This window comes from Lactuca saligna, chromosome 9, assembly GCF_052625555.1.
Source record: "Lactuca saligna cultivar CGN05327 chromosome 9, ASM5262555v1, whole genome shotgun sequence".
Lineage (NCBI taxonomy): Eukaryota > Viridiplantae > Streptophyta > Magnoliopsida > Asterales > Asteraceae > Lactuca > Lactuca saligna.
Window position 1 is genome coordinate 32,606,649 of NC_136425.1, and position 17,249 is coordinate 32,623,897.

Genomic DNA, 17,249 nt, shown 5'->3' on the forward strand with positions numbered 1-17,249 from the left:
GTTAAAATGTAATATATTTTTACTTACGATTTTATTAATAATAATTAAAAAAAAAACATTCATACATGTATTCATAAAAAACGTATGGATATAAAAATATATTACTTTTTAACGAGAATAATCTAAACGAAAGTTGTAGTAGACTAAAATAAGAACGCATGGATACAAAGATCGTTAAAATCCAATATTGTATGAAGAAGTTATGATATTCATAACACATGACCTAAGCAATCAAGTAGTCGAGATCGTGATGAACATAAGCATCCAACGGGCAGAGCCCCTGGCTGGGATCAAAAATAGTTTTTTCAGATAATTGACCATTGGTTTAACCCTTATCCAAATACCAATTTTTATGGTTTTATAACAATTTGAAACTGTCATATGATAGTTTTCAGACAGATATCATAAATCTGTTTTTTGGTCATTTTTCTGGTACATCTTGAAAAATATTTTCACGGACATTCTCTGATTTCTTATCTCTAAATTTCATATAATTGAATATTCGATTTATACTATCGAAATATTTCAATTTGATAGTGAACCACGACTTTCAGAAAATCCAAACAATCTGTTCGTCTCCTATTTCTAACATAGTTGTTACTAATAGGTCTTGTTTTTATTAAAATATATATGAGGTAAAAAAGATTGTAAAAAGGTTGGTAATAATGTAGGTCTTATGTTTATTAAAATATATATGAAGTAAAATGTTTCAATTGGTTTCTACTTTCTTGTTTGAAAAAATATTCATACATGGCGTTTTCACTTTGCGGAAATCTTGTACGCTTACTTAGACACGTTACTTTCCACGTTTACTTGTAAAATTTCCCACATGTTGATGTTCCATTTTCCCACTTTTCTGTTAGTTTGTTTTCTGTTTAAAAGACTTGGTCCTAAGTAAATGGCTCATTAATTTTTAAAACTTTTATTTATTTATTTTGAACATATTTAAGAGCTATAAAAGTATAAATCAAATGTTTTACAACCAAAAAACAAAATAATAGCAATACTCTAACAATAATAACGAAGACAAGGTGTTTTTGTTATTTATTTTTTTTCCTTTTGTCATAAACACTTTACGTACACTGAACATATTTCTGTATAAATGAATTGTTTTAACGTACAGACAATTTTTATTAGTCCGGGATCCTTTACAATTTGAAAAAAAAAACATTAATTATTTCATTTGTTGTACTATTTATTTTAATAATATATCCGACGATGAGTTAATAATTCAAATTCACTGAGTATTCAATTTAGTTGACATGATATAATAAACTGGTCAAATAGGTTATTGGATCGTGCATTATATAGGGGTGTTTGGATAAAATAAAATTAAAAAAAAATAAAAAATAAAAAAGTGTTTATTGTTTATTACTACAATAAATTAATTTGAGTGTTTAGAAAAAAAATCCAGCTTATTAAGCTAAATAAGCTAATTTTAATAAGTATATTTTCCCATGCTTATTGTTTATTGCTTATTCCCACCACAAATAAGCTATAAGCAATAAGCTAAAAAACTAATTCAAACACCCCTATAATCTTTAATAAGACTCGCATTTCCCCTTCTAAGTTGGAGGATATAATTCTTTGAACGGTGTTTAATTGGATTAAAAATAAAATGAGTTTTGGAAATTGTAATCGGGTAAATTGGTGTTGTTACTCTTTATAATATATATATATATATATATATATATATATATATATATATATATATATATATATATATATATATATATATATATTATGGCTTGTTAGGTAGTGATTTTAATAATAATTTTGTATGTTCAAAAAAGAAAAAAACAAACAAACAAATAACCCGTACAATGCTCATGACCAGTTTTTATAGTTTTTATACATACTAAGAAAAATCTTTTAGTCAAAACGTTGTTTTCCATATTATTATTTTAAAACAATATATTAATAGTTTTCCATATTATTATTTTAAAACAATATATTAATAGGATTCTAAAATTTTAAATGAACATATCAAACATTTTGCCAAGAATTGACAAATCTGAAGAAGTAAAACATTATTCTTTTCAAAAAATTCATTTTATGCACATGGGTCTCATATTTTTTTTTAATAAATGTTATTATAATTAAGCATAAAGTATACATGGCTATCATGTTAAGAATTTTAATTTTTCAAAAACAATTCTAATAACATATGATTTGAATTTTTATTGAACAGATTTACGTTTTAACCGGTTTTGATAATTGGTTTGGATTTTAAAAATAATAATTTGGATATTAATTGGTTTATTTTTTATTAATAATTAATATTGGGATTTTTTTATATTTGTTCTGATGACATATATAAAAACTATTAATTATGAAAAATATTATCATAATTAAATATAAAATTAATATTGGGATTTTTTTATATTTGTTCTGATGACATATATAAAAACTATTAATTATGAAAAATATTATCATAATTAAATATAAAATGCATTAACTATTAAGAATATATTCTATAATTAATAAATTTCACATTTAATTATGATAATATTTACTATAATTAATAGTTTAGTTAATCCTTTTTATGTGTGCCTTTAGAGCACATCTTAGAAAATCTCATTGATATTAATGGATTTGACTCGGTTTCCAAAATATAGTTAGTTTATTTTTTTTTATATGTTACTAAAATGTATCATTTACTTTTTTAATAATTATTTTTTAGAAACTCATTATTAGTAACGAAAATAACCATATTAAGCATTTTATATATTCGGAAGGGAGTTGAACTCTGTATTTCGAATAAAAATTAAAAATAATAAAGAAAATAAAATAAAATATAATATCTAATACCGTTAGGTTATAAGCATTTTGGTTGATAAATATTAAATGACTTAATATATTATATCATAGTTTTTTTTTTTGACTCAACTCATTAAAAATAACGTAATTAAATGTTTAACACATTGAACAACATTATTTTAAATGGTTATTGTTACTGTAGCTCAATCAACTATCGGATTCTATTTTAGATGATCTTTTGTGTTTTTTGCGTTCGAATGGCATAAAGTCCATTAACATGTTTATTAAGGACATGTGACTTGTTTTAAGAGGTTTCCATGCCAAATACCACATAAATTTTATTTATGACACTTTCACCTTCACTGCTAAATCAGCACTCAACAAATCTATATCCTATGATTTTTTTTTATTCCCATGAAAATAAGTTCTCATTCATCAATGATTTTGTTTCTTTCCTCGTGAATTACAATTTATATATTCAATACGATGGTTTTATATATTCAATGTTGTGATTAAAAATCTTCGTGTTGTATCATATGATTCCATGAGATGGATTATTTGCTTGATTCTATTTATTTATCGATGGACTCATTTTTGTCTGATTATGTTTTTGGGATTACAATGGGTTTGTCGACTGATGGTGTTTTTAAATGTGTTGATTTTGATAGTACGCTTCGTTTTGCTGAAGACGATGATGAATCGAAAGGATTGAAGCTAAACTCTTTTCTTTAAAGTCATCTCTCTTCTTCCCTTGTGTTTTGGTTTTGATATTAGACTGTTTTTTATAACACTTGGAGGGTGGAGTTACCAGATTTTGTAGGGGTATTAAGAAAACTAGACCATATAAATTTCAATTCACTTTCAGCTATGGATCCAAATCCTAAGAATGTATCTTTTGCAATAATAATAATAATAATAATAATAATAATAATAATAAAAAGAACAACAAATATTTAATCACATGTCTCGTTCTGTTAATCTTCTCGCTATTGTTGTTGCTTAGGGCATTTCCTCTTTTTCTCATAGTCGATACCCCTCGATTTGGCTTGAAACTCACGAACCTACATTGAAAACCGGCCCATTTTCGACGCACCAAATGGATCATCGTTGTCAGTGCCACTGCTGGGTCCGGTGCTCTTCATGGGATAGTAATGTCGGTGATTAACCCAGTCGTAGTCCCCACTGTCACAATTGCATATGGAGCTTGTTTATCCACCAAGGTTGATAAACATCAATGGAATCCAAATCGAGTGGAGGAAGATAGAGAAATTTGGAGCGCGAGGTATAGAGAAGGTTACTCCCAAGTTGGTAATAGTGTTATAATCTTATGTGGCAGCCATATCATTTAATGAAAATGACTATCTTTTGTTATCATGGAACAAATACCGACTACAATGGGTAAAAGTGACTAAATAAGCATGTTAGTCATAATTTTATGCCCCTAAAATAAAAATAAATAAATAATAAGGGACATTTTAAAGGCTACATTTCAAATTAACATTATATGATTTCATTTTAAATAAACTATTTTAAACATGATATGTGTCTTATTTATGAACTTTCAGTATTAATAGTTTTAGTTGTACAATATGTTATAATTACTTATAATTATCATTTTATCCAAATTAATATAATATACATGCTTATAAAATATATTTAAATAATGATTTTGACATCAATTTAAATTTATTAATTAGTTTGACATTGTTATAAAGTAGTTTCTCTTTCGTAAACTCAACAAGTTAATGTATCAAGATTTGAATATATAATTTTATCAATAGCAATCTATCAAATAACTTACGATAAAAACAATATGGTTTTATTTAGGAAAAAAGCACATAAAGAGCATGCATTTAATTAATTAAGCCTATATTTAAGGAGCCCGGGGTGGTTGTGTCCCATGTTACTAGTTCATATAAAGTTCTCACAAAAATGCATGTCAAAAGTAAAAACGAAGCTCAAGATATCCTCAGCGCCATACCCGGCGACGATCAACGTTCCCGGAGCCACAAACGCCGGAGATGTATCTGTTTATCGGTAACTATCTGTGTGTTTGCCGTTGGTCTCCTCATTCTGATTCTAGCTCTCACCGTCTTCAAATCCAAAAAGCCTGTCACCACCGTTGACTCCGTCGTCCTCAAAGATGTAAACGCTTCTGTCAACCTCATCCCGCCGATGGTTTCTGTGAACGTCTCCCTTGACATATCTATCTCCGTCAAGAATCCTAACAAAGTCGGCATCAAGTACAGGAACAGCTCCACCGCTGTCCGGTACAAAGGCAAAGACATCGGCGACGTTCCTATCCCTGCCGGAATGATTGGTGGCGGCGATACCAAACAGTTGAATCTGACGGTGACTGTTTTTGTGGATCGATTGGCGACGGATTTGGACATCTATGGTGATGTTATCAGTGGGAACTTGCCTTTGTCAACTTATACTAGAATCTCTGGTAAAGTTCGTATACTGAATTTGTTCAACATTCATGTTGTCTCTACTTCGACCTGCAATTTGAAAATCGATATCTTGAATAGAAAAATTGCATATCAAAACTGCCATTACAAGAACAGGTTATAGAGGAAGCTTTGTATGTAATTGTGTGCATGTTTTGTTGTAGAGATAGAATTTTGGATGTTATATCGTATTTGGCTATTCACTTGTTCGTTCCATCCTTGTTCATATTTGTTCTCATAAGACATAAATAATGATATTAGTTGCATGTTATTATTATTATATAATCAGCAGTGTAGCACAAAGAAGGAAACCTATAGAGGTTGGTACAAAACGAGCTTTCAAATTATAAGTCCCCATAATTATCGAGGATAAGCATGAGATTGATGTCAATCAACAAAAAAATGATAAAACGTTGGACAAAATTCTCTCTACCACCTTGATCCTCATCATCACTTTCTTTTATTATACTTTCATTTCTCTTTCAACTAGGAAATGATCGAAATGATCGCCTCTCACTTTCTATGTTAAAGGCACTTGTATTATGCAAATGAGGAATCAGAAAGAAAGAGAAAAGGTTGGGCATGGTGATAGATATTTCCACTATATAGGCTTGCTTTGTATGGTCGATTTTATAAAGGGGCAGTATCCTGATTAGTTTCAAATTTGTATGAATTTTATGGGTTTGAATTTTAATTTTCGAGTTATTTACGCGCGTATGATCCATACATTTTATTAAATGAGTTTGGTATGGATCATTGTCGATTCGCTCCACCTAAAACCCGCCTCATATATATATATATATATATATATATATATATATATATATATATATATATATATATATATAAGATGAATGCTCGTGTGTGTTGTGTAGAAGCATCAATATAGCTGAAATCTCTACAAACATATGTTTTTTAAATATAATAATGTTGTTTTTAAATTTGATATAATAATTTGTATACTAAATAAATATAATATATTGATTATTTTGAAAAATAATTACACGAATGGTCCCTATGGTTTGGGGTGATTTGCGCGCTTGGTCTCTAATTTATTATTTTAACTCGGAAGGTCCATACTATTTGTTTTTGTTACGCGCTTGATCTCTACTGTTTTTTTTTTTTTTTTGTTACGTGTTTGGTCCCCAACTTATTCGTGTAATTTACTCTATTTTGAATTATATGATAATATATACATCTATTAAAACTATATAATCTCAATCTTTTGAATGACATCTACCTGCGGGTTATTCATGAATAAAATTAAATATAATATATGTTTTAATGTTATTTATAGTTGTAGTTATGTTAATTATTTTTTTTTTAATTTATTTTCAACGTTTTAATTTCTATCATTGTAATTATTTAAAACATCAAACAATTTTTTTGATTTTAAAAGTAACAATATAATCATTTATATAAAGTTATTCTCAACTATTGTTATTGTAAGTTATTTTAAGATAATTATTTGACAACATTTAACGATTATAAAAATATCTTTAGGAAATATTTTAGTTAAATTGATCTTACAATTTAGTTTTTACATTTAGCACTACAATTTATCATTTTTAACTATTCACAAAATATTTTGTGGGTTTTTAAGTGGAACTTAAATTTATATTGAAGTTGACCCTATAATATTATATTTAAATTAACACTTTAAGTATTTTGTCCAAACTATTCAATAGTTGTAGCTTTAAAATGATAATGGTTTACATACAACAACATATTAAATCCAACAAATTAAGTATAATATGTTAAAAGTTAAAGACATAACTTTATACGTAGAAGTAAAAATATTATTTTAATATTGAAATTTAGTTTATTTATGATTACATTTTATGTTTGATACTTATGTAACCTTATTAACCAATTTATAATCATTATTAGAAAGAAACTACAATTTATCACTTTTAACTATTTATAAAATATTCTTTAGGTTTTTAAGTTGAACTAAAATTTATATTTAAGTTGATTTTGTAAGGTTATATTTAAATTAACAATTTAAGTATTTTATACAAATTGTTCAAAAGTTGTAGTTTTAAAATGATAATGGTAACATACAACAACATATTAGACCTTATATTAAGTATAATATGTTAAAACTTAAAAACATAACTTTATAAATAGAAGAAAATATATTCTTTTAATATTGAAATTTAGTTTATATATAATTACACTTTAGGTTTTATATTTATTTAACCTTATTAACCAATTTATAATCATTATTAGAAAGAAATTGCAAAGTCATGGGAATGTGGTGAAAAGAAAAATGCTTCATTTATAAGTGTATATATATATATATATATATATATATATATATATATATATATATATAGAGAGAGAGAGAGAGAGAGAAAGAAAGAAAGAAAGAAAGAGAGTTACGTTCAAATATTTCTGACGATTATTGTGTGCTTGAAAGGACCAATGAGATTTTAGAAAAATATAAATCATTAAATTTAAGAATAAAGATAGCTTGGTCATTTTTTCTTTTTAAACCAAAAAATAAATCTTGTATCTTTGGAAAATCATTAAATGAAATATGCAAGATTTTTATAAACCCTAGCTTCCTTCAAATTATCGATACTTTTTTTTTCATCTTCAATTTCGTTGAACACAATTAAATAATAAAAATATTTTTTAAATTGAAATAAAATTATTATATATCATAATATAAAGCAACAAGTCATTTATTATATAATAAATATAAAATACGTAGATGATATTTGTTATCAAAATCTTACATGGGAGGATAATTGTGTGCAATCCGAAAAAGAAAATATAATAAAATAAGCAATTGAATGTAGATTCTTGATGCATGGGGAATGAATTGAAAATCTTTCATATAGGGAATTATAAAGTAATTATGGAAATTATATTTCATTCCTTTTGTAAACCAACCACATTTTGTATTGGATTTTAGTTTACAATTCCTTTAAATTCCTTAGGAATCCAACGAAACAAACGACCTCTAAGAATCCAACGAAACAAACGACCTCTAAGGGTATGCATGATACCATTGGTTTTTGAAAACTTTATATATATAGATTATATTAAAAAGGTAAGATTGATACATGTGTAACTCTTTATGGAATCACGTAATTTACTTAAAATAAAAAGAAACAAAAGAAAAAAAAAAAAAAAAAAAGGTTGGACGCCTATGGGTTATACAAAAACGAAAGATCATAATAGGTTTATAAAGTTGATGTATTATTTTACAAACTGACCCACAAATTTGTAAGAAAATAAAACAGAAATATAAGCTAAACGGTAAACAATTCTATATCTTAATTCTAGAGATACAATAATATTTGATTACATACTATTATAATTTCTTTATCCCTTAAACAAAAAAAAAAAAAAAAACGTTTGATTTAATTTGGTAAATATACTTATTATTTGTTTTGAAACATTTAGAATAGTTGTTTGTAGTTTTTTTTTATTAATAACTCGTCATTAGTAAGATATTTATTAGTATTTTTTTAAACGGTAAATACAATTATATACTAAACTACTCGTAAATTATTTAACATATATCCACAGTGAAACTTGAAGTCTTGACCTCAATGAAAGAAAATAACACCGGATACCGCTGAGCTAGAAGCTCTTTGATGTTAAAGCTAATACTATACTTGCATTAGATTTTATTATTAATAACCCGCTGAACCAACATTTAATTTTTTTACCATTTATTTTTTCATTTATTTTAATTTATACACCCGTGACTTTGAATCCTAAATAATAAATTACAATGCATTCGGTAAGCATTGTAATTTATTATCTTTATGCTTAGGCCTTATAAGGGTTATTTTCATGGTGTATTAATGGGAACGGTTAAGGTTAGTTGACCAACAATTGTTTCGTTTTTGCTAATTTTTATAACAAATTATCATTTTTTATCAAAGTATTTGAATGTTTATCAATGACTTGGCTGGTTCATGTACAACAATGTTAGTTTATTTGCTATTTGACGAGGCCATTTAAGCTTTTTTTACGTAGATGAAACCTAATTTATTTTATATGATTAATGATTATGACTTTTAAATCACATTCATTTTGTTATTTTCATAAATCTATTGTCAGATATTACTTAATTTATTAGTTTTCATATTCATTTGTTATTCTTCAACACTTTGACATGGTAATTTAAGCATCATAGTCACAATGACTTTGTTTTTGGTTTTGGCTTATTGAGGTGGAACCTTATTTACTATTTTACCCCTTAAAAGCCTATATAATAATACCCATAATTGTCTCCAAGCGCTTGGTACAAGTTTGACGGGTTGGTATTCTCCTTGGAAACTATCATATTTCTATGTAAACACAATTTGGTACTTCTGCGAACAGTTGATATTGAATGTGCAAAAGATCTACAAAGATTAGCAACCGTTTGCAAATCTATGATTAACATTATGTTTTTAAAGTTTCAATGTTATTAATTTTATAATCAACCGTGTAATACACAATTTATAACCTAATTGATAATAAAAGAAAGAGAAAGCCTTATATGCTTACAAAACTTGCATGCTCTCTCCTAGCGTCCTAGGTGGGGCAAGCACTCTAACTTTTTTTTTTTAAATGATAAATCTAAACTACTATTTAAATCTATATATGTTCACAACGGGACTTGAACCCTCAATCTCAAAGTGGAAAGGCAAACACTCTAGCTAAAACACTATTACACCAACATAAACAACCCACCCTACACGTATGAATACAATGGGATAGTTAAGTGGAGGCGTTAAAGGTCGATCAACATGTTGGATGAGTTAGACTTATTGTTTTTTTAGGATTAATGTCATGAATATAGTAACCTTTCATGTTTGTTCCATTTAGGTACCATTTATTTTTGTTTCATTTATGAAAAAAAGGTAAGATATGGTTTATTAAATATTTGAACGACTTGACTATTGAGTTAACAAGGATGTACATCTTATTCCAAATCATTCCATCATATATAACCTACTTTTAGTTTCGTTCCACTTACCAACCTTTAAATTCTTTTGAGTTTTAACCACTAAATGTCTAAAAAACTAATAAGTTTCTGGAAATTCTTTCATTGTATAACTCTGTACAATTAGATACATCATTAAATGAAATTTTATACAATTATTCAAATACAAAAACGTATTTTAAATTTTGACTTATTATGTTAATCATATAAAAAATAAAATATTTTAAGTGTTTATACATGTTATGAAACTAATCATGCTATATAGAAGAAATACATAATATAGTGGTGTGTTTTTCTTCTTTTACTTGTCAAAGGCATATAATAGTGTGTTTTGGATTAAAATGATACCAAATAGGTATTTTCTTAAAACTTTGACAAGATTAACATAAAAAAATAAACAAATCCCAATAATAACTATCCATTTCTAGAGAGGGGAAGGGTGGGGTGACTTCCAAATGAGATCAAAATGATACGAACTAAATAATATATTTATAAGAGATTAATTTATTATTATCAATTAAAACAATTAAATAAGTGTTATTCATTGCGAAGTGATTTGTATATAACAGTTTTTTTCATACACATCAATTTATGTTATAAAGAAAAATTGTTTTATACAAATCAACTCCTAGTATTTACTAATCAAAAGCAAAGTAATAAATAAAATAGTTTATTTATTAAATTAAATTAAATAATTTATTTAATAAAGCTAATTAATTAATTAATGAGTTGAGTTACTAACCTGGTTGGCATGACAATGCTTTTCCAAAGTGCATACAATAATTTAAATATAAAAAGAGACAATTTAAGCATTATGGATATAAGCAACAGCTAAAATCTTAATACCATCTCTCTCCCAAACCTAGAAACAAGCACCCATCTCCTTTATTTATGTCGGGGTAAACGATCAAGCACAGAACAAACAAGGGAATGTTATATTTTGGGTATTGATGTCTAGCAGCATTCTAATTACATCGTCAGGATACTGCTAATAGTAACCAATCTTGATTACATTCTCATGCATGAAGATATCCATTTTTAAGAGGTATTGAATTCTATCATCATATAGTTGTGCTTTCGGTTGATCATAGTTTTAATTGGATTGGAATTTTTGGGGATTTTAAATTTTAAGTTGTTTAATTCTTCCGACATGCATGGTTCTATAACTATTTATTAATCATCTAATCCCCGACAATATAATTCGATCCTCCTTTCAACTTTACGAGTAACTCCTCACCTTCATTCATGAGGATAGCAATATACTTTAAGAAAGCATAGTACTTTGGTTTAAAACAACATTGCATAAACATTTAAGTTGATACAAAATAAGTAAATGAAACTAGTCAAATATAAAACAAAGGGTGTTCACTCAACATAATAAAAATATAACCCAACTATTATAAAGAAACTAAATAAATAGATACCAAAAGTGGAAGGTGGTGGTTACCAGTTGTAAGAGGGGGGAGGGGGGGTGTTGAAAGTATGAGGTAGGGTTACTCGTGTGAGATGTGAGAGAGGTGGTTACTAATCATAAGAGGTGGGGGATGGGTGGTTACAAATTATGGGTGATTGGGGAAGCGAGATAACATGAGTCTGATAATTGTACACTAATGGTCGGACTGCAAATGGAAAGTATAGTTGTCATATCTACTAAAAGTATCAATTACAAGAAGGGGGAGGAAGCTTTTATGTAACCTTTTAAATTTCAAGGATAATGACTTGTAAAAGTAACTAAATTTAGATGTCTTAGTCATTAAATTTATTTTTGCGTTCGATCCACCATTGAACTTCTTCAGATTGTTTAAAAAAATACAATTATGGACGATTATTGTAGGTGTAAATCAAATATGTAAACATCGAGTCACTAATTTTTTTTATACTTTAGTAATTAATATTTTTTTTGTACAAAATCAATCACCAATATTATTTTTATTTGTAAAAATACTCTATTTATGTGTAAATTCTATTTATTCTTTGAATAAATTATGTAAATATATATTTTTTGAACAAATTATGTAAGATTAATAGTAAAATTATATATGAAATTAATAAAAATGACTAAACTTATATATCAAAAAAAGATATTAATATCTAAACGTGTATTAAAAAAAAGCTTAGTGACCAAAATTAGATATTTTATTTAATAATGACTAAAAATATATAAAATATTTATTATAGTCTAATGGTGTTTTCTCAATGATCTCAATAAATTCAATGATAAATCAAATCTAACAATAAATTTAAAGTTTAAAGATAGAGAAATTAAATTGATTTCTACTTTTTATGCCTACAAATGTTCCTACCCAATAAAATTATGATAAGTGTTATCATTCCATATTTTTTTAACTAACTCATTAAGGCTATATTAGGAATATATCAATTACAATTAAATTGAATAATGATTTGTCATAATTTTAGTGAGTAGGAATAATTGTAGGTATAAAAAGTAGGAGGTAATTTAAATTCTCTTACAGATAAAATTAAAACCAAACCTAAAATTAAATACTTGATTTAAAGACTAAATATATGCAAAACCTAAATTTGGATTGGCTACCATAGTTATCCCTAAATTTAAGCTTATATGAATATTGATATTGTTTATGTTTATATAGATAGCACTAGAGATTAGAGATATAGATGATCGGTTGAAAACCAAATATAAACCCCAAGACGTAACCGTAATTATCGGGTTTTTTGTGTTTTTTTTTATTTTGGGATGACGAGAACGGGAGTATAAGCAATGTGACTGTGGCCTTCATTCATACTTTACCAATTTTATTAATACAAGTAATCGGGGAGATTCGCCTTTTTCGTTGTTTCTATTCAAATCCATTCAATTATATGATTCTTTCAAATCTAGTAGCATTCAGAAGATCAACATCTACTCAGAACTAATCAACTCTCGCGGCGTATACTTCCTGAATTTTCGATTGCAAAAATGTGTTTCCAATACCTAGATTCTTAATGAAGGGGAATACAAGGGCTTGGGAGTGGTAGTGGTACTACTGGTACTGGAAGCAGCAGGAGAGTTATGATGGCGAGCAGCAGCGGTAGTGGTGTTAGTAGGCCGCCGCCACACTGCGGTGGTCGGAGGAGAGTGGTTGCTACAAAGAAGCGTGACTGGACCAACTGGCTCTCAGTCAACAACAGCGTCAAGAAGATTCAAAGACGTGAGATTTCTTCCAAACGCCAACGTTCCGTTTCCATCAGCAATTCCGTCCACCGGTTTAGGAACATCCGCTTGACGGTAAATCCTCCCTCGTTTACCTTGTTTTCAGCCAATTTTGCAGCAATTTTTGGAAATTCAGTGATCTAGGATGACAAAAACTTGATATAAGTTGATTTTAGGGATCCATAACACCTTGTTATGCATTTAGATCGACCTAATCTACCCATTTGGGAATTCCCAATAGCCATGATTGATCAGACAAGAGTGCTAGTTCTCTTAAACAAACACTTAGATCTTTTTATTTTGTCCTTAATCATGTTTGATGTTTACATATGGTAACATCATCATTTGTATTTCATTTAAAGCACTCATAATTGGATCAGGAACAATATAGCACCCATGATCCCAAGGAAAGCTCATCATTTGCGTTACCATTCTTGACAAAAAGGGCGAAAGTTGTTGAAATAGTGGCAGGACGTGGTATCATATTCGCTCTTACAAGTTCTGGTGTTTGTGCAGCTTTTAAAAGAGGTGATACTGATAGATCGTTCCTACATTATATTCCATTGTTGTCAATTTCTGGTTATATTTGAAACAAGAACATTCTTAATACTTTCCATTTGTCACTCTAAATGCAGATACAAAAAAGAGGATATGTTTCTTGAATATCTTTCCAGATGAAGTCATCCGTAGCTTGTTTTACAATAAAAATAACGACTCATTAATTACTGTGTCTGTATATGCTTCAGACAGTTTCAGTTCACTCAAATGCAGATCAACAAGAATAGAGTCAGTTACTCAGTTTCCACTTTCTACTCCTTAACTTTATATATGTTCTGCTTTTTAAATTATATATTGATATTTGATGTTTATATAAACTGTAGATACATAGAAAGAGGCAAACCAGATTCTGGTTTTCCTCTTTTTGAGTCTGAATCCCTCAAGTGGCCTGGCTTTGTGGAATTTGATGATGTCAATGGGAAAGTTCTTACCTATTCAGCTGAAGACAGGTACCTTTCTGGCTTTCTTTTTATATAATATCACATTTTCCTAATTTGGCTGTGTAAATGTTGTTGCTGATTTCTATTTTCTTCTTGTTTTCAGCATATACAAGGTGTTTGACTTGAAAAACTATACACTGTTGTACTCTGTAGCAGACAAAAATGTAGAAGAAATCAAGATCAGGTTTTTATACAGAATTGATGTACACGAATTCAGGGATAATATTTCACAATTATAATAATGATTTTTGTTTTATGACACAGCCCTGGCATCATGTTATTGATTTACAGTAGGGCTGCAAGTCATGTTCCTCTTAAAATACTTTCAATTGAAGATGGAAGTGTTTTAAAAGATTTCAATCATTTACTCCATCGAAACAAAAAGGTGGAATTCATAGAGCAATTCAACGAAAAGCTTCTTGTTAAGCAAGAAAACGAAAATCTCCAGATTCTTGATGTATGTTCATATATCATTTTTATGGATGTTAGTTAGTTACATTTACATATAGTTTATTTATTAAGTTATTGAAATAAATTACTAGGTAAGAAATGCTGATGTGAAAGAAGTTGGAAGAACAGAGTTCATGACACCATCTGCATTCATATTTCTATATGAGAATCAACTGTTTTTAACATTTAGAAACCGAAGTGTTTCTGTTTGGAATTTCAAAGGAGAGCTTGTGACATCATTTGAGGATCATGTGTTATGGCATCCTGATTGTAATACTAATAACATCTACATAACTAGTGATCAAGATCTTATAATTTCCTTCTGCAAACCTACTGATTCAGATGATCAATCCACTATTTATGGAGATGGAAAAGGTACGTTCAATGTTTTTATTAAATATATTAACATCTGTTATGTCATGTGATGATGATGATGATGATGATGATGATGATGATGATGTAGTTGGTTCGATTAATATAAGTAACATATGGACTGGAAAATGTGTGGGTAAAATAAACTGGAGGAATGGGTGTTTGAATGAAGAAGATGAAGATGAAAGGAGGAAAGTTGCAGGGGCACTTGAAGAAGTGACAGCTCTTTACTATGATGAAGAACACAATGCCATTTATACGGGTAATGCTCATGGTTTGGTTCATGTTTGGTCTAATTGAATTTAGAATGCAACAGATTATGGCTTTTTTTTTTTATAAGTTAAATAGTTTTATGTGTGTGTATATATATGATGATGATGATGATGATGATGATGATGATGCTACTACATATAGCATATGGTGTTTATATATATATATATATATATATATATATATATATATATATATATATATATATATATATATGTTAGAGAGGTTATGTTGAGTAATGGTATACTTATTTGATGCTTGACATTTTGAGACTACAACTATTGATGAGGTCTTGTGGTTCTTATTCTTTTTTATTGCATTGACTTTTTGAGTTGTTGAATCTTGATTTGTTGTAATTTTGGAGCTTGCTAAAAAGAGTTGACACATTATAGGTATTGATTTTGTCACTCTCCTTCAACATAGTGACAAAGGTGTCCTAATAAACTTATGGATTGTTTTTTTTAAACCATAAATTTAACATACTCCTAAACTACTTCTTAAATCCTCTTCTATCTTGTCCATGGTGAGCTTTTTTCATATCTTTCACCCAAGTGTCGAAACATGTGTGTATCGGTGAAAATGATTATTTCATACACATTAACTCTCAAGTTATAATTCTTAAATTAGTTTGGTATAAAACGATACGATAATATGTACATATACTAGAATAATGTCATTCGTTGACCACATGAATAAAATTAAATACAATTCTCAATTTAGTGTTAGTTGTTATGATTATTTAATTCAACAACTATTTATGTTGCTATTTTTTATTTCGATCAATTATTTGAATTTTCAACCATTGTTTGTGAGACAACATGTAATTATGATTTTATGTTAATATAGAAGACTAAAATCTGACATAGAAAATTTTATTTTCTTTACATTTGTATCATACTAATGAACAAATTTATAATAATTATTAAAAACATTTAAAAAGTTGAGGGAGTTTCAATATGATGCAAGAAAGTTGACATCTATTAATAGACATAAAAGCAAAACTTGCAAGCCATTTCCAATGATGGTAGAGGTTGTGAAGCCATTTCCAATGGTAGAGGTCATGACTCATGAGACTATTAAAGATATGGGTTGGTAGCGGAGTGATGATGGGTTTAAGGTAAGGTAAAGGAAGAGTAGTAGTGGTGGGAATGTTGTGTGTATGATTTAGTGTGCAAGAAACAATGAATTTACTTAATTGTTAATTATACGTGATATATGGGGTCACACAAAGACATTAAAATGGTATGAAATAAATAATATATATTTTTCGGTTATAAATTTATTATTTATCGACTAGAATAAGTAAATAAATAATTGGTTATTTATTATATAGCAAATAAAACTAAACATATAATTAAAAAGGTTTATTTATTAATTAGTTTATTTATTAAAGCTAATAACTTATTGATGGTAATTAATTAAATGGATTGAACATGTGGGATTAATCATATATGTCATGTTATGTACATGACATTTTGTATGCCTTAAGCTTGACGAGTTAAGTTCAGATCAGGCTATGTGGATGAAGAAGTTCATCGGAGACTTCGATGTGGTTCTAAGCATTGAAAAATTCATAAAGATCTACTATGACAATGAGGGTGCATTCGGTTTTTTGCTAAAGAACACAATTCACACAAACTCACACGACATACACTCATGAAATATCATTATATTTGAAAGGTTGTAGAAGAAAGAGGCCTTATCCATCAACATAATTGCATTGGGCATGAAGTTGGTTGATTCGTTTACCAAGCAAATACAATAGACGAAGCATGATTCTCAGGTGGGTTGGCATTGGATTTGCAAACGACTTGGCTAGACTA

General features: G+C 28.1%; 2 protein-coding genes across 2 annotated transcripts; both read left to right on the top strand.

Moving 5' to 3' along the window:
- The first annotated feature begins 4,692 nt into the window (after positions 1-4,692).
- Positions 4,693-5,334, top strand: LOC145016187 (uncharacterized). Its single transcript, XM_078974581.1, has one exon. The coding sequence runs from the start codon at positions 4,693-4,695 to the stop codon at positions 5,332-5,334; it is 642 nt and encodes a 213-aa protein (XP_078830707.1).
- Positions 5,335-12,843: 7,509 nt separating this feature from the next.
- LOC145017529 (uncharacterized) lies at positions 12,844-15,734 on the top strand. The gene is made up of 8 exons (XM_078975548.1): positions 12,844-13,411; positions 13,717-13,864; positions 13,972-14,122; positions 14,218-14,343; positions 14,438-14,518; positions 14,599-14,791; positions 14,877-15,159; positions 15,248-15,734. Exons 1-8 carry the CDS (start codon positions 13,196-13,198, stop codon positions 15,454-15,456), a joined length of 1,407 nt encoding a protein of 468 aa, XP_078831674.1. The 5' UTR covers positions 12,844-13,195; the 3' UTR covers positions 15,457-15,734.
- Positions 15,735-17,249: the final 1,515 nt, after the last annotated feature.

Coding starts and splice junctions, on each gene's coding strand:
- LOC145017529 (XM_078975548.1), top strand. CDS start 13,196: ATGATGGCGAGCAGCAGCGGTAGTGGTGTTAGTAGGCCGCCGCCACAC. Junction 14,123..14,217: donor TGCAGATCAACAAGAATAGA/GTCAGTTACTCA, acceptor TATAAACTGTAG/ATACATAGAAAGAGGCAAAC. Junction 14,344..14,437: donor ACCTATTCAGCTGAAGACAG/GTACCTTTCTGG, acceptor TCTTGTTTTCAG/CATATACAAGGTGTTTGACT.
- LOC145016187 (XM_078974581.1), top strand. CDS start 4,693: ATGCATGTCAAAAGTAAAAACGAAGCTCAAGATATCCTCAGCGCCATA.